This window comes from Mobula birostris, chromosome 30 (assembly GCF_030028105.1).
Source record: "Mobula birostris isolate sMobBir1 chromosome 30, sMobBir1.hap1, whole genome shotgun sequence".
NCBI classification, from domain to species: Eukaryota; Metazoa; Chordata; class Chondrichthyes; order Myliobatiformes; family Myliobatidae; genus Mobula; species Mobula birostris.
Window position 1 is genome coordinate 9,457,512 of NC_092399.1, and position 24,431 is coordinate 9,481,942.

A 24,431-nucleotide genomic window follows, 5' to 3' on the forward strand; every position below is an offset into this window, starting at 1 on the left:
TTAACAGTATATTGTCCCCTTACATTTGCCCTACCAGGGTGGAACACCTCACATTTATCTGGGTTAAACTCCAGGGAATCAGGGAATGTGTGAAAACTATAAAATTATGAACAATACTTTAGCAGATCCACTTAGCATTCAGAAGTTCCATTTTCCCAGAAACATTTACTACAGATTTCACAGAACAATTGCAACTTGTTCAGGTTATGCATTTTCTAACTTCTACAGAGCGGTGCAAAGATCTTAGGCGCATAACTAGGGTGCCCAAGAGTTCTACACGGTACTGTATTTGTCAATGTGGAGCGGAGAGCAAGTTTGTAAGTCTGGCGAGAGCAAGGGATGCTGGGAATGGCGAGGCGGGGTGCCACGGGAAGTGTGGGGGACAGGTGGCAGAAAAATGCCAGTGGCAGGACTGGCACAGATGTAGACACACCTAGCCCTGAGACAGCAGGCAAGGTCATTTGATTCCAAACAACTAGATTATTACTCATCTATTGAAATATTCCCACAGCCAATGATATCACTTTAAGGACTTTTTATCTTGTTACTTCATGCTCTCATTATTTATTGCTATTAATTTATATTTGCACTTGCCCACAGTTTGTTGCCTTTTATGGCTCTTGCTCTTTCATTGATTTGCTGTGAATAGCCACAGAAAATGAATCTCCGGGTTGTATGTGATGACATGTATGCACTCTGATAATAAATTTTACTTTGAACTTTATTGATCATTAAAGAAAAAGTCTTTCTGGTGCTTCCCATTCCCTCTCCTCCCCTCTCCCTTCCCCAACCATGACTCCCCTCTCCCTGCCCCCTCCCCACTCTCAGTCCACAGTAGAGACCCATATCAGAATCAGGTTTATCATCACTCACGTATGTCATGAAATTTCTTTATTTTTTGTAGCAGTAATACAGTGCAATACACAAAATTACTACAGTACTGTGCAAAAGGCTTAGGCACACTATCTATGTATATGTGCCTAAGACTTACTGTATGTATAATTTGTATAAGCTATTCAGTCAGAATAAACTGTCACAAACTCTAGAATGTGTCATTCAGTTAACAGCTGAAAAGAAAGCACAATTGGCAAACATTTAGAAAACATCTTTAATTGAACATCTGAAGAAATATAAAACTGGCAAAAATGACTGGAAGATGCTGAAATCAATAAGGGACAACAATGATAACTTTTCATTATGCAATCTGTATTGCTGGTGAGTGACATCGTGAAACAGCGTTGGCTCTCGGTAGGGTCACCCATGTCAAACAAGTCAAAGGATAGAGGCCAGGATAAGGGTAGTCCACCAGTCCTCAAGGTTTGGGGGTTCAGCTCAGAGCTAACAACCTTGATTTGTCAAAAACAATTATGAAAACAGCAATGAAGAATCCTTCTATAAAGACAGATATGGGGGACCTTCAATGCTGCCTAAACACCAGCAGCATAACGGGCAGTAAGCAAATAAGTTTTCATAGCCTATGAAATGATTTCCTAGAAGTTGATCTAGAATTTTCCAGTAAACCCTTTATTAATTGATGTATTTTACTTCTAAGCAGTCTGGGATGTATGTATATCAAAGCATTAAGAGATTGCAACAAATCTTCACTTTAAATAAATTGCTTAAGTGAAATGCATTCTAACTACCCTTCAAACTTACATTTCTCTCAGTCATCTCCTCCTTTGACTTCAATCGTTAAAGCCAGAAAATCAGGCACTCAAGCAGAACTTTCTTTTCTATGATACCATCAGGTACCGCCCTGAAAACTCTCAAACAATGGATTTTGGATAGGCATGTTGAACACAAATACACTCGTTTAGTCACCCACCAACATATCTGTATGCAATTCAAAATAAAAGCTGTTATTCAATACTGATTTTGTTTCACAAAATCATTAGGCCTCACTGTCCCCTTCTTTCGTGCGAACCAAAGTGTCTCTAACCAACTAGAGGCCTCCCCAACCCTTCACTTCGCAGAAGAGATCTGCGACTTGCAACCCCTCTGTGGTGTGATTCACCAAGGACAAGCTCCAACCTGCTTTGAGTGATTGCTCTTGACTTTCAAGATCAGTAAGACATGGAAAAATTCAGGCAGGTGAGGGCTGGAGGTAGAAGCCAGGAGCTGAGAATGCAGGAGGCAGCTCTGGTAGAGCCACCCACCTGTTGAGGACTGCTGTAATGATAAATGTTGGATAATATAACATTTTAACATCCAAATAAATTACATCAAGATTTAAATTGCTATACAACAGTGCAAGATTACCATCATACTTTCACACTACACAGCAGTCACCCACACAATTGCCAAGTTTGTTTTTAAAACTATTTTGCTGCCATTATTTGTATCTGTCTGATTCACAGGGAATTTTCCTCGACAATGGCATGATGTAGCATTAGCTGACAATCAGTTTGAGCCTTGAACGTTAAACTGTAACAATATCAGTGTACGGTAAAATCAATTCACACTCAAGATACAATCATGGCCTTCTCCAATTAAAGGCCGATACATAAACAAACAAGGCATAAAAACATTGCTACAGAACAGCAAGAAATTGATCATACAAGCATGAGAAGGTAGAATAATCAAAGGCCATTCAGCACTATTTACATTGTCAGATGGTGAATGAATAACTGTCAGTTATCATAGAAAGTATAAAGGGTCAGTGATTTGAAAGAGCAGGTTTAACATTTCAAAAAATACTTAAAAATTACAATTCTTTATCTTAAGGCACAGTAAATAAAGGAAACACTTTTCTGACCATGCAGCTTTTTCAATGAGGTCTGTAGGTAAATTGCACTTTTTTTAAACTACAAGATAAATGTAACACAATCCAAAACGCAAACATGAAGCTTCTTCAGAACCATGGTATGTGGTGCAAGTCTGGTAACATTCTCATTAATATTGCTGACAACAGTGCTTAAGACTCCTCTATGGGACTGACAGAAGTGCACTGAATGAACCGAAACCATTAGACTATGAATAAACAGTTGTTATCAAATCATTTCCCTTCAGATCCAAGTGTGCAGAATTTAAAAGGTCATCAAACATAACCAACACTCAAGACGGCACTGAACTCTGAAGGAATGAGATATTGGGTTAAAAGCTATTCAGTGCTTTCTTTTCCATCATATGAAAGTTTCGCAGACGAGCACAATTGTTTTGCACATATCATGACCAAAATTACTACAGCTTTGAAACTGTAATCATGTAATCTAATGCCTGGTAGGACTTTATAAAATACTGAATAATGCAATGTAGACCTGTAGAATTTTGCTTCTAAATGGCCAAATTTCTAAAATTACTACTTTCATTAATAAAACTGAATTTTTCAGGCAATCTACAATTTAGGTTCTCATTTGCAAGAACAGACATTATTGTGTTGAGGATTAAACACAGCTGGTAAAAATTCTGATGTCTCTCAATTGCTACTCCTTTAGACTTGTTAATGGCGGTGTATAATTGCATATGGTGCTTCAAAATGAAAATAGTAAATGCTTACGTTCGTCCAATTTTCCTGAGAGTCTTCTGTTCTTAAGGCAGAGTACAGAACATAGCTTTTAGCACCTCCCCAACCACCTCCATTCCCCATTCCTACAGGAAAGTACGTATCTATACCCTTAAATCAAACACCCATACTTTTAAAACTAAACAATGATGCTTCTCTATCAAGCACAGGATCATGCTTCAGAATATAAGCAACCATCAGAAACTTTAGACACAAGCACATAGACAGACTGATTCTAAAACTTTGTGCCATGAATGTCCAAGGAATATAACGGCTTCTCGGCTGTGCAACTTAGGTATGAGGACCATGTTGGAGAGATTGTACAAACTTAAGGAAGCGAGGAGCTTTCCCACTCCTCATTGCCCATTCGTGCAAATCAATCTTGGGTTGGGACCTATGCCGTTTCATATAATTTCTGGAAAAGAAAGTGTCGCAATGTTAAAACAGATTTACAAAATATTTCACAGTAAGCAAAACATAGCAGGTGCAATATTAAGTTTCTAGGTAGCAGTCAGATTCAAGGTCTCTGGTTAGAAGCAATTACGTACACGGGTCAATTGCCTATGAAAAAATTATTACTCCCCAAGTTCAAGACCAGTGGCCCATAAAATAAGAGATGTGATATTTTCTTGTTTTTCTGCTGAGAAAATAAAACACTGACCTTCACAGTGTTTCCCTCATTTGTGCCTGTCAGTATCTTCCCTGATTATATTCACTCAATTTTTTTCCCTTTGTGGCCTGTACAAGTCTAATTAATGACAATTGCTGAACATTCCCCCTAACATAAAATAGTAAACCAGATTTTAAAAATATCTTGTTCTCCAGTACTAGATACAGCCACAAAAAAAAATTAAACTGCAGATTCAGCCAATCAGCAGCACCTCCACTTCCTAAGGAGTTCGAGACAAGCAAGCAATTCTTAAATGAATTTTACAGGAGCACCATTGAGAGCATCCTGACAAGCTGCATCTCCATCTGTTATGGGAGTAGCCGAGCATTGGACCAGAAGTCCCAACAAAGGATTGTGAGAACAGCTGAGAGGATCATAGGGGTCTCCCTACCATCCACCGGGGACATTTATCAGGAGCGCTGCATACACAGGGCCCTTGGTATTATCAAGGATCACACCCATCCATTCAGGACCCTCTTTGACTTTCTACCATCGGGCAGGGGACTCCGATGCGTAAAAACAAGAATGGTCAGGATGGGAAACAGTTTCTCCCCTCAGGCCACTGGGTTTCTTTCCATATAACTGAGGTCCTCCAGACGTGGCAACGCTTTGAAAAGTTTTTTTCTGTACTTTTTCAACCTTATTTACATCTTCCTGTAACGAGGAGAGGAGCTATAACAGTCACTATAAGCCGGCAACATCCCACCTCAAGCTCGAATTTAGAAAATATATTCGCGGAATCGATGCTGCACAATCTTGTGAGTATTGGGGGGAAGATTTAGTCACCTACCTAGAGGAAAGATGTCATGAGTTAAGGGTGAAAGGTGAAACGTTTAAGGGGAACATGAGGAGAAATTTCACTGAGGTGTTTGGGTTTGTGTTTCAAATTATGAGGGTAAATGCAAGCAGGCTTTTTCCACTGGGGTTTGGCGGGACTACAACCAGAGGCCATAGGTTAAGGGTGAAAGGTGAAATGTTTTATGGGGAACATGAAGAGAAACTTTTTCCACTCAGAACGTAGTGAGAGTATAGAATAAGCTGCCAGCTCAAATGGTGCCTCTGAGCTCAATTCCAGCTTTTAAGAGAAGTTTGGACAGATACACAGAAGGGATATGGAAGTCTGTGGACCCAGTGTAGTTCGATGGGAGTAGGCAGTTTAAATGGTTTCAGCACAGACTAGATGGACTGAAGGGGCTGTTTCTGTCCGGCAGCTTTCTGTGACTCTAAAATGAAGAGGAAAAATGCCATAACTATGCAACAAAATGTTCAATTAAAATAAAAACGATGCTTCAATATGTCAGGTTTACCTGACGGTGAGGTCTAACTTGCTTTGCCAAGATGTGTAATAACCTCTAGCAGCCTCCTTATCCATCAGGGAGTTTAATTCTTCCATCGGTCCTGCAAAATAAATGCTGTTAAATCCTGATGCACTTCACAACATCTTAGAGTGTTTCCAATGTTTCAAGATACAATGGTCTTACATGGAATGCATTAAGCTGTCACCATGTAACAGATATGGAAGAAAACCTAATCACTGTTGAGATTTACTGAATATTTATGTTTTCAAATCAAAGTCACGTCCAAAAAATGGTCCAATTTAATATCAGAGAATGTATACAGTATACAACCCGAAATTCTTACTCTTCACAGACATCCATGAAACAAACCCCAAAGTATGAATGATAGAAACACCAGAACCCCAAGGACCCCCCTGCCTCCTCCCATGCACAAGCAACAGAAGCATCAACCCTCCCCCTCCCCACCCTCTACTTGCGCTAGAAGAACTGAACCCCACCCCAACCGACCCAGCCACCACGCAAACAATAGCAAAAGTCCCCAAAGAGACTTTGATCCAGAGTCCATGCAAAACTACAGTCCGTAACCCAGCGCCTCGGCGTATCGGACGGGCACTTCCAAAGCCTAGTCAGCTCAGTTTTATTTGTCGATATCTTGTGCGTTTGTTTATCTATTTAGCTATTCAGGAAGACCACGGAGCAGGCCCTTCTGGCCGAATGAGCCGCCCACCCAACAACCCACCTATTTAACCCTAGCCTAATCACGGGACGGCGGGGCGAGATACGTCTCTACCAAAGGAGGTGTAAGGCACTCCGACCCTCCACTAGCCTGCAGGTCACCCTTGGTCAAGGTGCAGCACCTGCTTAGCTCCCCGATCAATGTTACGTAACGCTAGCGGATCATGTGGTGGATGGACGTATGAGCAGCTGGTGCACATCACAAGCCCTGGTTATGTGACCCCTGAGGCCAGGCAGACCATCTCCGAGGAGTGTTGACAATGGCTGGGGTCACCCGTCTTGTAAAGACACTGCCCAGAAGGCGGCAATGGCAAACCATTTTTGTCGAAAAATTTATCATGAGACCATAATTGCCCAAGTTGTATGACATGGCGTATAATAATGATATCATATGACATGGCACATTTGAGATGATAAATTGTAAAACGACCAATTAACCTATTAGCTAGTACGTCTTTAGACTGTGGGAGGTAACTGGAGCACCCGGATGACATACATGTCGCCGTGGGGAGAAGATACGAACTCCTTACAGAGGCGCCAGAATTGAATTCTGAACTCTGACACCCCAAGCTGCGAAAGTGTCGCAATAACTACTATGCTAACGTGGCACCCCATGGTACTTGAATGGCGCGTGCTAGGTTTTGCAAACATTTCGTCGTTTCCAATTTATCAGAAGAGAGTTTTCTGTGCAAGCAAATTTTGATTAATACTACATTTAACTTTTGTGTTTTCCCCCGGATTATACAATAATGAATACAATATAAAGAGAAAACTTTCTCATATGCTTGAACGATATACGTGGCATGGCAGCATAGTGGTTAACGCAATACTTTACAGTACAAGCGACCCAGGTTCAATTCCCACTGCTGCCTGTAAGGAGTTTGTCTGTTCTCCCTGTGACCGCATAGGCTTCCTCTGGGGTGCTCCGGAGTCTTCTCACAATCCAAAGACGTACCAATTGGGTGGTTAATTGGTCATTTTAAATTATCCTGTGATTAGGCTCGGATTAAATCGGGGGATTGCTAGGCGGCGTGTCTCGAAGGGCCGGGTGAGCCTATTCCGCGCCGGAGCACAATAAAATAAATAAATTATCAATAGTTGACAAAGGCATCTTCATTTGAACCCCAAAGTAAAAAAAAAAGACATATGGGAACATTTACAAAGCAAAATAAAAAGCCATTGAGTTGTACCCAACTTTATTTCAAGTTGGGGAATATTCCGATTTCTAAAATGAGTTACTTTACATCTTTAACCAATTAAACCAACAAAATAAGCCATATATTGTCAAATTAATTTATGAAAATTCTTAAGTTGACATAGAGAGGAGATAAATATTTGACTGTCAAAATTAATATCTCCTCAACTTCAGAGTTCAAGAAATCAACTTGTGTCTTTTTTTAGCTTCTTCAGTTGAGTCAATAACTTAAACACGTTCCTTCCAAGATGACTTGCCTGAATAACCAGATTAATTTGAAGTTCTTGTAAAAGGTCAGATAGACTGTGAAGATTGCTTAACCTTCACTGGATAAAGCAAACCACTTTTCCTTTCCATTACAATTACTGGATTTATTTTATTTTATTGAGACACAGCACAGAATAGGCCCTCCTGGCCCTTAAAGCCATACTGCCTAGCAACCCCTGATTTAACCCTAGCCTAATCACGGGACAATTTACAATGACTAATTAACCTACCAGTCAGTAGATTATTCGGACTGTGGGAGGAAACCCACTCAGTCACGGGGAGAATGTTCTAACTCCCTACCAAGAGCCAAAGAATAAAGCCCTGACTCCAGCGAACATAACTCTCTGGGTCATTGAGGCACGCAAGCCTCCAAACCCAACGACAAGGTTGTGGTCCTCTCAGATTTGGAAGCCTGCATGCCTCAATGACCCAGAGAGTTATGGCTCTTGGTAGGGTCAAAGGGTAGAGGCTGGACTAAGAGTGGTCCACCGGTCCTCCAGGTTTGGGGGTTCAGCTCAGGGCTAACAACCCCGACTGGACAAACAAAATTGTTACAGAAACAGCAATGAAGAATCCTTCAACGTCTGTGAGCGACGGTATTCCTGAGTCTTCACCCAGGACTCGCATGATTGACAGCAAATTGAGAGGAAGCTGCTGACAGAGATGGAGGATCTTCATTGCTGCCCTAAATGCCAGCGGCATAACGGGCAAGAGAAGATGACTGCACCCAGTGACGTACAGAGCAACAACGATAATCTTCAGGAGGAGAGCTTCAAACTGGAAAGTGACGCTTCATTTACAGACAATAAAAGAAATCAGCCACCGTTTCTATTCCAAAATGATATATTGGTAATTACAACCAACATAAGTATGGATGAGCACACAAGATGGCTCCCAGGAAAGAGGCTCCTTGTGCTTAAACTGTCCAAAGTCACAATGCATGACCAAGCTTGAAAAGACATACCAGGATCAAGGGAGAAAGGCTTAGTTTGAAGATTTAAATTTCATGATTAGATTTCTGAATGGATATTGAACGCATGAACTCTACCTCACTACTTTCTCTTTGTCCTTTCTTTTTGCACTACATTTAACTTAAATATATACTTTACAGTAATCCACAGTGTTTATTACATATTGCATTGTACTGAGATGGTAAGGCCACGTAACAAGATCCAGTGGTCTTGCAAAGACCGTTCTACAAGGAACTGCGGAAGGGAAAAGGGGGAGAGGTAGACAGAGGAAAAGATGGACGGACAACAGTAAAGAATGGACAGGGAAAACATTTGCGGTGACCCAGGCTCTGGCACACAACCACGACAGATGGAACAGACTGGTGCAAAGCTTGTCGTGACAGCACCCAAATGACTCCACCAGGAGTTTAGGGCACAAGGCAAGGCATTGCACTGCTGCCGCATAACAACACATTTCACAACGTGTGCCAGTGATATTGAATCCGACTCTTGATTCTGAATTGAAACTATGCTTCAAAGTGCTTTCCCTTTGAGGAACTCGGGGAACTCAGCAGGTTGAGCAAGCATCTGACGGAGGAAAGGAACTGTCAAAGCTTCAGGCCATAACCCTGCATCAGGACCGGGACTGCAGTGGAGAGGGCCAGGGGACACCAGTCTGAGGCAATTGATGGACTCAAGAGCCGCTGAACGATGACAAGCAGATTGCGTCAAGTCGGGATGGCAGATCTGGGAGAGGCAAAGAGAGGAAAAATTAGAGGTGGGGTGAGATGGCGGAGGGCTGAAGACGGCCATGAGGGCAGAGTTTCCCAACCGGAGGTCCACGAACCCCTCGGTTACTGGTAGAGGTCCATGGCATAACAAAGGCTGGGAACCTCTGCACAGATCGAGATAAGCAGGAACACAAAGGGCTACCCGGTGTTGGAATCTGATGTGCAATGGAATTAAATCTGCGAATCACCGGGGTGAGAGATTGGGGCTAGCTGAATGGCAGATGGAGTGAGATCGAGGTAGGAAAGGTGAGGGCAGTAGAATGTAGGTGAATGTGAGCCAGGGGGAGATGGGAGTTGGGGGGGGGGTGGTACTTGAGAGAAAAGGAGGCAAAAACAGGAGGGCCTGAGGATGATCAGAAGGGAAAGGAGGAAGAATCCATTGGCCAGGAGGTTACCTAAATTTGGAAAACTCAATGCCACAACTGCTGCAATGGTTAACACTGGGTTAATTACAGTGTATATTCACTATCAGGAGTAACATTTTAAAATTAATTTTCAATAATCCTCAAGGAGCTGTAGCACTAAGACAGCTCATTTCCCCACTGATTATAAGGTGAACAAAGATGAGGAAGAAAATCTCACCATTTTTACACTGATGTTCCTTTCCATACTAATAATTTATCAATATGATACTATTATATAATAGGGTGGTGGAGTGGAGATATGTCCCCTTCAAAGGAGGTTTAAGGCCCTCCTTCCCTCCACTAGCCCGCAGGTCACCCTCAGCCAAGGTGTAGCACCAGCCACCGATTAGGGTCACGTGAAGCCACGGGAGCAGGTGGTGGACAGTCGTACGAGCAGCTCGTGCACATCACAAGTCCTGGTGATGCAACCACTGACGCCAGGCAGAATCTCTGAAGAGTATTGACAATGGCTGGGGTCACCTGCCTTGTAAAGACACTACCCAGTAGAAGGTAATGGCAAACCACTTCTGTAGAGAAGTTTGCCAAGAACAATCACGGTCACAGAAAGACCATGATCGGCCACATCATATGTTATGGCACATAAGAAATGAATGAACTATATAATAATTATATTGCTATATAAAAATTACTATATTATATATTCCTATATAACACTATATTAACATTACAAGAAACAATTCCCTAATTCTTGCAGAATTGGCTATCACATTTATTTATTTAGATATACAGAATATCTGGATCTTTGAACCGCACCACCCAGCAACCCGTGACAAACCCCTATGTAACCTTATTCCAATCACTGGGCAATTTACAATGACCAATTAGCCTACCCTGTATGTCTTTGGACTGTGGGAGGAAACCGGAGCACCCAGGGAAAACCCACTTATTCCATGGGTCTGACGTACCGAGAATTCTGAACTCCGATGCCCTGAGCTGCAATAGCACCGTGCTACCACTATGCTAAAATGGCGCCCTTCACACTTCCCAATCAAACAATCCGACAGATCAAGAAGAGCAACAGGACAGTGGAGCCGAAAAGTATTTGTCATTACCAGGTTAAGCTGCCAGGCCTGCACACTTCATTCTCAAGTGGGGAAAGACAATATGGATCTTCTGCCCACTATGAATTTCGAAGCAGAATTGCTCAGTTATTTTCCCCACGCCTTGTTTGGCATATTGGGCAGCAATCTTGCCGTTTCTTGAGCGCTTGTCTGTTTTACGAGGCCAAGTTGCTAGCTCGATGCTCAACCCGACACAGATGGAAAGCATGCAAGGAGGCAGCCGGATTTGAACCTGGGACCTCTTGTTCCAAAGCCCAAGTGCAGATACCACGACACCAACAGCACAGACTACTTGCTTATTGGAAGGAAGTAACTTGGATCTGCTTGATTACGCATTGACTGATGAAGTAACAGGTCGAAGTACTATCATATATACAGTTGCTTAATGTCTATGCAAAGGACACAGATGTAAAGCAATCTTTATTGGTGTCTGTTGTGTATTTAATATTTCAGCAATATTTGAGTAATCCTCTCAACACACTGTTGATTTGTAGGTTTCCGTAAATTAAACAGCAGAGGCATTTTAAGGGAAACCATAACAACTAACTTTATTGTCAACACAATGTGCGGTAAAAAAAAACTTCACATCGAGGACGTTGCCTGGATTGGGGAGCATGCCTTATGAGAATAGGATGCGTGAACTCGGCCTTTTCTCCTTGGAGTGGCGGAGGATGAGAGGTGACCTGATAGAGGTTTATAAGATAATGAGAGGCATTGATCGTGCAGATAGTCAGAGGCCTTTTTCCCAGGGCTGAAATGGCTAACATGAGAGGGCACAGTTTTAGGATGCTTAGAAGTATCTCATACTATCTCATACAGAGAGATGTCAGGGGTAAGTTTTTTAAAAAAATGCAGAGAGTAGTGAGAGCATGGAACTGGCTGCCGGCGACAGTGGTGGAGGAGGAGGATACGATAGGGTCTTTTAAGAGACTCCTGGATAGGTACATGGAGCTTAGAAAAATAGAGGGCTATGGGCAACCTTAGGTAATTTCTAAGTATGTACATGTTCGGCACAGCATTGTGGGCCAAAGGGCCTGTATTGTGCTGTAGGCTTTCTATGTTTCTATCATCATGTCAGACCAGCCTCTTAAAATGAAACCCACCTCACTGTCAGTGGTTGTGAATTATGCACGTTTCCACCCCCTACATTACCCTGCAGATTCAGCATTTTTTGTTTGTTTAAATAATTACGACTTACATGTATAAATATGTGAACTGCGTACGTCATCACACTACCACGTGATACGTGCGTGCTTCGCTCTGAGTTAGACTCACATTTCAGACTCCTTCGCCTTCCTTGTGAATTAGTTTAATGTTTTGAAGTTGCGAAGCATAACGGCGTTGGCTTTGGTTTAGCGGCTACGTACTTGGGAGGTGAGTTGCATAGCATAAACTAGGCTGCCATTTCAGTGCAGACTTTTGGGAGTGTAGCAGTACTTCAGGTGGTGAAGTAATAAACCAAACCCCTTTTTTATTGTTCCAATGGTCACAAACCATAAGTCTGTACAATTGAAAGGAGAGCACAACATTCATCCCTTGCAGAACTCCACTGAAATATATTCTACCTTGCTCAGAGGGATTTACCTTGCTGTACGAAAATTACCATTGGCTGCCCTGAGGTAAGATATATTCGCCGCATCTAGCCAGCAGGATAGTAGCAATCCAATTTACGAACCGCACGCATTGGCTGAAATCCTGAAGATACCAAATGATTTTTGCATTAAGCACGATATAATTTCTTAATATCTGCTACTATTTTGGAGGTGACTTCTGAAAATTCTAAAACTTTAGTCTCACACTTGCTGTGTCATCAACTTTTAATTTCTTTCATTGCCAGAACTGTTAACATTCTCTCATGTTCTGTCCTTTACAACATTCATGAATCTATCAACATTCACTGTTTTTTTTTTACATATACCTAATGTAATTCTTTTTTTGCCTTTTATTATGATTTGCATTATACTGCTGTGCAAAGTCAACAGATTTCACAACATAGAAGAGAAAGGAGCAGAATTAGGCCATTTGGCCCATCAAATCTGCTGTCATTTCATGATGGCTGATCCAATTTTCCTCTCAGCCCCACTCTCCTGCCTTCTCCCTTTATCCCTTCATGCCTTGACCAACCAAGAATATATCAATCTCTGCCTTTACTATACATAAAGACTTGGCCTCCACAGCCACCTGTGGTAAAGAATTCCACAGATTCACCACTCTCACCTCCTCATCTCCATTCTAAAAAGATGCCCTTCCATCCTGAGGCTGTGTCCTCGGGTCTTAGACTCTCCCAGCATATGAAACATTCTCTCCACATCCACTCTATCAAGCCCTTTCACCATTCAATAGGTTTCATTGAGGTCACCACTCATTCTTCTGAATTCTAGTGAATACGGGCCCAGAGCCATCACTCTTCATATAACAAACCATTCAAACCTAGAATCATTTTTGTGAACCTCCTTTGAACACTCTCCAGTTTCAGCACATCTCTTCTAAAAGGGGCCCAAAACTGCTCATAATACTCCAAGTGAGGCCTCACCAATACATTATAAAGTCTCAACATTACATCCTTGCTTTTATATTCTGGCCCTCTTGAAATGAATGCTAATATTGCATTTGCTTTCCCCATCACAGACTCAACTTGCTAATTAACTTTTGGGGAATCCTGCACAAGGACTCCCAAATCCCTTTGCATCTCAGCTTTTTGTATTTCCTCTCCATTTAGAAAACAGTCGATCCTTTTATTTCTTCTACCAAAGTACATGACTGTATACTTCCCAACACTGTATTCCATCTGCCATTTTTTTGCCCGTTCTAACCCGTCTAAGTTCTTCTGTCGCCTCTCTACTTCCTTAAAACTACCTGCCTCTCCAATTGGCTTCATATCATTTGCAAACTTTGCAACAAAGCTTTCAATTCCATCAGCCAAATCATTGACATAGACCATATAAAGAATCGGTCCCAACAAAGACCCCTGTGGAACACCACTGGTCACCAGCAGCCAACCAGAAAAGGCTCCCTTTATTCCTACTCTTTGCCTCCTGCCAATCAGCCGCTGCTGGAATCTTTTCTGTAACACCACAGGCTCATAGCTTGTTAAGCAGCCCCCGGGATCAATAAAGTATGACTATGACTATGTGTGGCACCTTGCCAAAGGCCTTCTGAAAATCCAAGTACAGTACACAACATCAACCGATTCTCCTTTGTCTATCCTGCTTGTTATTTCTTCAAAGAATTCCAACAGATTTGTCAGGCAAGATTTTCCCTTGAGGAAACCATGCTGACGATGGCTTATTCACCATGTGCCTCCAAGTACCCTAAGACCTCATCCTTAATAATTGACTCCAACATCTTCCCAGCCACTGAGGTCAGACTAACTGGCCTATAGTTTCGTTTTTCCTTTTAACCAATCCAAAATCTAGTGATTCTTGAAAAATAATTACTAATGCCTCCTTGATTTCTTCAGCCACCTACATCTTTCAAAACCCCCGGGTGTACACCATCTGGTCCAGATGACCATCTACCTTTAGAACTTCCAGCTTCCCAAGAACTTTCTTTCTAGTTATGATAAGGTCACACACTTTATGACCCCTAACACCTGGAACTTTCACCACACTGTTTGTGTCTTTCAGTGAAGATTGATGCAAAATACTTATTCAGGTTGCCCGCCATTCCCTTGTCCCCTATTATTACCTCTCCAGCATTGTTCTCCAGTGGTCTGACATCCATTCTCATCTTCCTTTTACATTTCATGTATCTGATGAAACTTTTGGTATCCTCTTTAATATTATTGGCTAGCTTACTTTCTTATTCCGTTTTTATCTTAATGCCTTCCCAATCTGCTAACCCCACTAATTTTTGCTCTATCATATGCCCTCTCTTTGGCTTTTAAGTTGGCTTTGACTTCTTTTGTTAGCCACGGTTGTGTCATCTTTTCTTCAGAATACTTCTTCCTCTTATAGATGTACATATGCTGTGCCTTCCAAATTGCTTCCAGAAATTCTAGCCATTGCTGCTCTGCCATCATCCCTGCCAGTGTTCTTTTCCAATCAATCCTAGATTCACTCCTCTCTCATGCTTCTGTAATTCCCTTTACTCCACTGTAACATTAACACATCTAACGTTAGCTTCTCTTTCTCAAATTTCGGGGTGAACTTGATATTATGATCACTTGCCCCAATGGGTTCTTTTACCCTAAGAAATCAGTTCTGGATCATTGCACAACACCCAATCCAGAATAGTTGATCCCCTAGTGAGCTCAACCATGAGCTGTACTAAAAATCCATCTTACAGGTCCTCTGTAAATTCCCCCTCTGGAATCCAGCACAAATCCAATTTTCCCAATCCTCCTGGAATCCAGCACAAATCAGATTTCCCCAATCTACCTGCATACTGAAGTCCCTCATGACTATTGTGATATTGCCCTTTTGGCATGTACTTCCTATCTCCCACTGTAATTTGTAGGCTACATCCTTACTACTGTTTGGGGAGGTTTGTATACAACTCCCATCAAGGTCCTTTTACCCTTGCAGTTCCTTAGCTCTATCCACAATGATTCAACACCTTCCACCACTAATTCAGCTCTTTCTAATGACTTGATTTCTCTTTTTTTTAATCAACAGAGCAACTCCACCCCCTCTGCCTTCCTGCCTGTCCTTTCGATACAATGTGTATCCTGGGACATTAAACTCGCAGCTATAATCTTCTTTCAGCCATGATTCAGTGATGCCTACGACATCATACTTGCCAATCTGCAACCTGTGGTAAGTTCATCAACCTTATTCCAAATACTGCATGCATTCAAATACAACACCTTCAGTTCTGTATCCACCGTTTTTGATTTTGTCCACCTTTTTATATTGCAACTCATCCTGTTGACTGCAATTTTTCCCCATCCGTAGCATCTCTTCACTGCACATTGCCTCTGTTTGTAAACCAGCTACCTCATCTTCAGCACTATTAGAATTGTTTTCAGATTATGAAGACACACAGTCCTCTTTTATTGTCATTTAGTAATGCATGCATTGAGAAATGATACAATATTTCCTCCGGTGTGATATCACAAACACAGGACAGACCAAGACTGAGCATAGTAAAAGTTCAAAGTCTCTCAAATGTCCCACATCTCATGCAGACGGGAGAAGGAAGAACTCTCCCTGCCATGCCGACCACAGTCCGACTCTGAGTCATCCGAAAACTTCGAGCTCTGATCAGCTCTCCGACACCGAGTACTGAGCGCCATCTCTGTCCGAACGATTCGACCTCCTTCTCGGTCGCCAACAGCAGGCAAAGCCAGGGATTTTGAGGCGTTCCCTCCAGAAGATTCCCGACCACGCAGTAACGACAGCAGCGAACGAGCGTTTCAGAAATTACCTGCCTTTCCTACGATACTTCTTGTATTGAAACATACGCAGCTCAGGACACTAGTCATACCACGCTCAACCTTTTGTTTCCTGACTTTGTCTGAGGTCTTACCAACATCTGCCTCCACAACCTCTCCACTAACTGTTCTGGCACTCTGGTTCCCATCCCCCTGCAACTTTAGTTTAAACCCCACCGTGCAGCATTAACAAACCTTCCTACTAGGATATTAATCATCCTCCAGTTCAGGTGCAAACCGCCCCTTCTGTACAGGTCCCACCTTCCCTGGAGTAGAGTCCAATGATCCAAAAATCTTACGTCCTCCCTCCTACACCAATTCCTTAAGTCACATATTAAAAACTACATAATCTTCCCAGTTCTATTTGCCGGTGATATTAAACCCGATTCTGATTCTGAATTAATATAACATCTTCCGCTGCTTTCCACCGTTTGCTCTGTGCTCTTACCAATGATTTTGGGTACGGGAAGCCCCAAGAACTGCCGAAGGTTAAGGCTGAACCATGCTTGCTTCATCTCTGCTACAGAGTGGACATCTGTAAGCAGTCCTAGAGGTCAGAATTGTGACAATGCGTCAGGACTCTGAAAAAGACTTCACTAAATTGTGAACACTTCCTTCAGCAGACTCAAAGACAGTTTACGTAGCAAATAACTTTATGCTCTCTCTCTCTCTCTCGATGCCTAGGTCAATGACAAAGATTTAATGCAATCTGACCATTATAATTGGCTCACTGGAAGAATCGAAGAGACACAAGAGACTGCTGACACTGAGATTAGGAGTTAAAAACAAACCTCTGGAGGAACAGCAAGTCAGAGATGATTGACATTTTGGGTGAGGAACTGCAGTTGTGAGTCAGTATACAGTTTTGTGTAAAGGTCTTGTGGTTAGGCTGCCTTAGGTTTTTGTACAATACTGTAGTTGTCATCGAGGAGCGGAAAGCGAGCTTGTCGATCTGGCGGGACCAAGGAATGTTGGGAATGGTGAGGATGGAGCGCCACGGGAGGGGTATGGGACAGGTGGCAGAGAAGGAGTGCCAGGGGCAGGGGCTGGCACAGGTGCAGATACACCCAGCCCCGGGACACCAGGCAAGGTCGTTTGATTCCAAACAATTGGTTTATTGATCATTACAGAATGTCTCCCTGGCGTTTCCCACTCCATTCCCTCTCCCTCTCCCTTCCCCTTTTCCCAACCATGATTCCCCTCTCCCTGGCCCCTTCCCACTCTCAGTCCACAATAGAGACCCCAGATCAGAATCAGGTTTATCGTCACTCACATATATCATGAAATTTGTTTTTTTTCTCTCTTGCAGCAACAGTGCAGCGCAATACATAAAATTACTATCGTATTGTGCACAAGTCTTCAGCACCCTAACTATATACATGCACCTAGGACTTTTGCACAGTACTGCAAAAAGGTGAGGGGGGTGGCGAGACAGGGACTAGAAGGTGACTGGTGGAACCAAGTGAATTGAGGGAGGAGGGGCAGATGTAGCCTGGCGGGGCAGGGGGAGATACTAATGGCTGATAGGTGGAAACAGATAAGGAAACTAAAGCAAATGGAGCTGAATGGGTAATGGGAAGGATAAATTGAGTCAACGTGTGGTCGCGATCTTTAAACTACGTCCTTTATGACATGAGTACTACATTTGCAAAGTAGTAGTGTACAAAATGTTCGCACCCCAATTGTTTCAAACATTTATGGAAGTTTCTTAATTAATTATTTCTTTTAATTAGCGATATAACATAGTAACAGGCCCTTCCAGTCTAACGAGCCCGCGTTGCCAATTACACCATGCAACCAATTAACCTACTAACCCGTACCTATTTGGAACATGGGAGGAAACTGGAGCACCCGGAGGAAACCCACGTGGTCAAGGGAAGAACATACAAATTCCTCATAGACAGGGGCAGGAATTGAACCCGGGTCACTGGTGCTGTAAAGCACAATGCTAATCGCTGTGCCACCCCCTTGTGGTATGGTTAGTGTAGCGCAGTTATATAATAAGATCAATTATAATTTGTTCCCAGTATCATTATCAGCATTTCTGTAACTCAAATATGCAACAAAGATGATTGTTTTCCACAATGAAATGTCTTTAGCAAATATGGAAATAACCACCAGAATCAGAACTAAAATCACTGGTGTATGCCATGAAATTTGTTAAAATTTGTTTTTAAAATAGTTGAATTAAATAAGTTGTGCAAAAAATAGGAAATAAAATGTAGTGAGGAAATGTTCATGGGTTCAATGTCCATTCAGAAATTGGATGGTGGAGCGAAGAAGCCATTCCTGAATCATCGACTGTGTGTCTTCAAGCTCCTGTACCTCCTCCCTGATGGTAGAAATGAGAACAGGGCACGTCCTGGGTGATGGGGGTCCTTAATGATGGATGCTGCCTTTTTGACGCATCGCTCCTTGAAGATGACCTGGATACTCTGAAGGCCAGTGCCTATGACAGAGCTGGTTAATTTTACAGCTCTCTGCAGCTTACCTTGATCTTGTGCAATAGCTCCCCTCTTCCCCCCTCACCCATACCAGACTGTGATGCACCAGTTAGAATGCTCTGCATGGTCCATCTGTAGAAATTTGCAAGTGTTTTTGCTGACATACCAAATCTCCTCAAACTTCTAATGAAATATAGCCGCTGTCATGCCTTCTTCACAGCTGCATCCATATGCTGGGTCCAGGTGAGGTCCTCAGAGATATTGACACCCAGGAACGTGAAATTGCCCACACTTTCCACTTCTGATCCCTCTACGAGGACTGGTGTGTGTTCCCTCATCTTACCCTTTCTGAAGTCCACAGTCAGTTCTTGGTCTTACTGACATTGTGTGCAAGGTTGCTGCTGTGACACCACTCAATTTGAAGATATATCTCGTGCCTGTACACACTCTCATCGCCATCTGAGATTCTGCCAACAATGGCTGTATCGTCAGCAAATTTATAGATGGCATTTGATCTGTGCCTAGTCACACAGTCATGGGTGTAGAGAGAGTAGAGCGGTGGGCTAAGCACACATCCCTGAGGTGTGCCAGTGTCGATTGTCAGCGACGTGGAGATGTTATTTCCAATACACACCGATTATAGTCTTCAGGTTTGGAAGCTGGGAGTCCAGTTGCAGAGGGAGGTACAGAGGCCCAGTTTCCGGAGCTTTTCGATCAGAATTGTAGGAATGATGGCATTAAACACTGAACTGCAGTCAATAAACAGCATAGGTATTTTTATTGTCCAGGTGATCCAAGGTCACGTGGAGAGCCAGTGAGTAGATATGATACTACTGCAGTTCTCCAAAGTCACAATGATGAAATTATTATAATTTATTGTTTATTTATTGACATACAGCTCAGAATAGGCCCATCCAGCCCTTCAAACTACGCCACCCAACAACTCCTGTTTTAATCCCAGCCTAATCATGGGATAATTTACAATGACCAACTACCCTACCAACCGGTACGTCTTTGGACTGTGGGAGGAAACCAGAGCACCCGGAGGAAACCCACGCGGTCACCGGGTGAACGTGCAAACTCCTTTCAAGTAGCGCCAGGAATTGAACCCGGGTCACTGGCACAGTGAAGCGTTGTGTTAACAACTAGGCTACCGTGCCGATAAAATAAAGATTTACAGTCACCAGCCGTATTCCGCAAAAAAGATATAAAATAGGGAATCAGAAGGTAATCTAATTAAAACCTTTTCTCTCTGCTTTCATTGAAAATTACATTTTAAAGAGACATTCAAAGCCTAAGAGAAAGGGGAAATAGAACATTAAGGAACATTTAGGACAGCACTGTAATATAGTAATGAGCACAATGCTTTACAGTATCAGCGACCAGGGTCCAACTCCCACCCACTGCCTGTAAGGAGTTTGTACGTTCTCCCTGTGACCGCGTGGGTTTCCCCCGCGTGCTCCGGTTTCTTCCCACAGTCCAAAGACCTACCAGTTGGTAGGTTAATTGGTCATTGTCAATTGTCCCGTCATCAGGCTAGAATTAACTTGGGGGATTGCTGGTTAGTGCGTCTCAAAGGGCCTATTCTGCACTGTATCTCAATAAATAAAAAAAGAAAGGAAAACGAAAAAAGGATTTCCTCTTCCTCAAACAAGGTCAATTTACACAGACTTTACTAATGAAACTTACCTTAATTACAGGTTCACCAAAACAATCACAAACCCAAGAACTTTATGAATGGACAATTTCTATGTTCATTTGATTCAGAGATTAGCTTCTTAAACCACCCCCACCCCCTATAATATAGTAGTATTTGTTGTTTCGAAGGTGAGGATGATTAAAATTTCAACACATTTCAGGAATTCACGGACTTTATTTTAAAATTTTCCATACTTTGTTCCATGTACTACAGGTTACCTTGATTCTCATAACGCCCCGTCGCGTGGTGGAAAACACTCCTAAGATATTGTTGTTTCTCTTGTTCCAACTCCTCACTAAATACAGGATTTAATCTGAAAAGGAAACATGAACTCGTGAATAATCCTGGACAAAATACTTCGTATTAAACACGAGAAAGTCTGCAGATGCTGGAAATCCAAAGCAACACACACACATACACACACAAAATGCTAGAGGATCTCAGCAGGTCAGGCAGCATCCAATAAAAATGAATAGAGTCGACATTTCAGGCTAAAAAGGACTGGAAAGGAAGGGGAAGATGCCAAAATAAAAAAGACCTTGTTTTCTTTCATTCAATTAAAGTTGAGCACTTTACTTTCACACAGATGCATGATATCCTAGATTGGAAGCGCTCCAAGCAAATAGAGCAGATAACGTGTGCGTAAGGAATGCAGAAGAAATTGTGTAACCTATTGCCATTTCAGGAGCACCTACTGGGGGCTCCTTTGGTTTGACATAAAGCAATACTTCCATCTAGGGGCTGAAAGGTATACTGGAAGTAATAGATCAAGACAGATAATAACTAGATGTACATTAATATGTGGAAAACAGGTATCAAAACAATATTTATGTTTATTTTCTGGGACAAAACTCCAAAAATAATGACCAATTTTGGGAAATGAACTGTGCTGACTGATTTAACTGGTGAGATACATATATCGGTCTCCAACCTAAACCAAATTCATAGAAGAGTCCTTCCAGGTGAGGCCAAACCTCACCTGTGAATCTGTTGGGGTCACCTATTGTGACAGGTGCTCCCAATGTGGCCTCTTCTGCACTGGTGAAACCCGTTGTAAATCGGGGGACCACTTCAGCGAGCACCTCCGCTCCAGCCCAGTGGCCAAATCTTTTAATTTCGATTCCATTCCACCACGTTGGTTTATGGCCTCCTCTTGTGCCAAGATGAGGAGGTGGAGGAGCAACACCTTATATTCCATCTGGGTAGCCTGCAACCTAATGGCATGAGTATCGATTTCTCCTTCTGGTAAGAAGTTACTATTTTCCTCCCTCTCCCCTCTTCTTCTATTCCCCACTCTACCCTTTTACCTCTTCTAACCTGCCTATCACTTCCCTCTGGGTCTTGTCCTCCTTCCCTTCTCCTATGGTCCACTCTCCTCTCCCTTCAGATTCCTTCTCCACAGCCCTTACCTACCTATCACCTTCTAGCTTGTCCTTCCTCCCCCACCCCACCACAACATTTTTACTCTGGTGACTTCCCTCTTCCTTCTCAGTCCTGAAGAAGGGTCTCTGCCTGACCTTCTGAGTTCCTCTAGCATTTTGCATGTGTTTCATAAAATTAAAAAGCTGTAATATTTGTTGCTGTCTTATAGAGTCAGAATTGTATAGCGCAGAAGTGGGACCTTCACCCCAACTTTTGTCCATGCTGACCACCAGGTCTATCTACCTTTGTTAGGCCCATATCTCTCTGGTCAATATTTATCCAAGAACTTGTTCAAGTCCTTCTTAACCACTTCAATTGTGTCTGCCCTTACCATTTCGTCTGGCGGCTTCTTCCACTTACTTCCACGCTACGAGTGCAAAGTATGCTTCTTAGAGCTCCTTGAAATATGTCCCCTCTCACCTTACACTGGGGTACCCAAACTGGGGCCCAAGGACTCCTCAGTTAACGGAAGGGGTCCATGGTTTAAAAACAGTTAGGAGAGGGCCTGGGTCCTAGTGTGGGGGGACGACCCAATGTTTGGACACACCGGGCCAGATGGGCTGAAAAGGTAGGGTGCCAGGGCCAGAGGTGAGGGTCGAGCCAGTTCTGCTCACTGCTCTGTGACGTTTACTCCACTCTCCATGGCGCCGAGGCTGTGGGCCTGCGCCATCCGCTCCGGGATACGTGTCTGCGAGCTTCGCGACGATTTGCTCCACCGTGTGATGAACGGAGGGCGAGGCTGTGGGCCTGGTCCGGGCTTCGAGTCTACGGACTCACTTTCATTCTAAATGCTGCTGCCTGCCTTTATTGTTTGCACGATTTGTGTTTTTTCCCCTCTCTCTGCGCATTGGGTGTTGGTCTTTTTTTAAAAAATTTGCTTCTTTCGGGTTTTTGTTCTGTGGCTGCCTGTAAGCAGACAAATCTCAAGGGTGTATACATTCTTTGATAATAACTGCACTTTGAACCCCTGTCTTAAACCTATGACTTATTGTTTTAGATCCTCCCACCCTAGGAAAGACTCCTATTACCTACACCCCTCATAATTTTATAACACTTTATAATGTCACTGCTGAGCTTTCCAGTGAGAATAAGCTATGCTTTCCAATAGGTAAAGCACTGCGGGTGAATCTCCTCTGCACTCTTTCTAACGTTACCACATCCTGTAGTGCTTGGTAGCCAGAGCTATACACAGTACTCTGATAGAGGTTTACAAGATTATGAGAGTGGACGGGGAGTATCTGTTTCCCCAGGGTGCAAATGTCCAATACCAGAGGGGATGCATGGAAGATGAGACGGCGGGTAGGTTCAAGGGGGCTGTGAGGGGCAAGGTTTTTACTCAAGAGAGTCGTGGATGCCTGGACTGTGCTGTCTGGTTTGAGGCAAATACATTAGAGGCTTTTAAGAGACGTTTAGATAGGTATATGGATGCAAGGAAGATGGAAAGATATGGACACGGTGCAGGTAGGAGTGATTAGTGTTTAAATGTTTTGGATTTGTTTTTTTTAAACTGGGTCAGCACAATGTTATGGGCCGAATGGCCTGCTCCTGAGCTGTACTCTTCTACGTTCTGTCTCCAAGTGCCGCCTAACTAATGTCCTGTGCAGCTGCGGCACGACAACCTAACCCTTATACTTAGTGAAATGGCCAATGGAAGCAAATTTTCAGTGAGCTATGAATCTGTTCCCAAGTCCCTCTGTAGAACAACATTCCTGAGATTTCTGTCACTTCCTGTATATGTCCTGCTGGTATATTGTGTCTCAAATTGTACTACTTCACACTGATCTGGATTAAGCTCTCTCTGCCATCACTTTGCCCAACTTTCCAACAACTCTACGTTTCTCTGTAGCTTGCATTGCTATCTGGAAATCAGCGGGTCAAGGCAATAAACAGACATTTTGGGTCAAAACCCTTCGTCTAATCTCAGCCCAAAATGTCAACTGTTGATTCCGCTCCATAGAAATAATTAAAACACCAATTAACAGTAACCTCAAGACTTGAATCCTGTGCCAGATTAGACAGAGAGTGGGATTTGATTGGTAATCTGTAGCATAAAGTAGGCCGGGTAATTTTTTAAAATAGGCTGCATTTTCTAATTTTTTAATTTGCCCCCACCACCCAGGACATGCCCTCTTCTCATTTCTACCACCTCGAGGAGGTACAGAAGTCTGTACGCACACACTCAACGATTCAGGAAAAACTTCCCAGCCATCCAGTTTCTGAGTGCACATTGAACCCATGAACACTACCTCACTAGTCTTTTATTTCTACTTTTGGCATTATTTAACTATTTTACGTTTTATACACACACACACTTACTATAATTCGCTAAGGTAACACTGTAAGGTCGCTAGTTCGAGCCTCAGCTGTGGCAGTGTGTTGGTGTCCTTGAGCAAGGCACTGAACCGCACGTTGCTCTAGTGTCCGTGTGAGGAGTGGCGCCCCACACAGACTTCCAATCTGCGCCTTGTAAGGCATGAAAATGCCCGACGCAGGCCTCTCATGGTCTGAGTCGATGTTCCCTCCCCTCCCCTACTGTAATTCAGTGTTTTTCTATTATTATGTATTGCATTGTACTGCTGCCGCAAAGTTAACAAATTT

The 24,431-nt window shown here is 42.9% G+C and overlaps 1 protein-coding gene across 4 annotated transcripts in view; it reads right to left on the reverse strand.

The window, feature by feature from the left end:
- Nucleotides 1-908: 908 nt before the first annotated feature.
- The window catches only part of LOC140190432 (uncharacterized), a 76,472-nt gene continuing 52,949 nt past the window's right edge, over nucleotides 909-24,431 (reverse strand). For all 4 annotated transcript variants that reach the window (XM_072247001.1, XM_072247000.1, XM_072246999.1 and 1 more), the window contains exons 4-6: nucleotides 20,630-20,724; nucleotides 5,480-5,570; nucleotides 909-3,917 (exon numbers count right to left, since the gene is read on the reverse strand). In XM_072247001.1, the coding sequence (XP_072103102.1) occupies nucleotides 3,794-3,917; nucleotides 5,480-5,570; nucleotides 20,630-20,724 (310 nt within the window). In that variant the 3' untranslated portion in view covers nucleotides 909-3,793. The remainder of the gene's footprint in view (nucleotides 3,918-5,479; nucleotides 5,571-20,629; nucleotides 20,725-24,431) is intronic.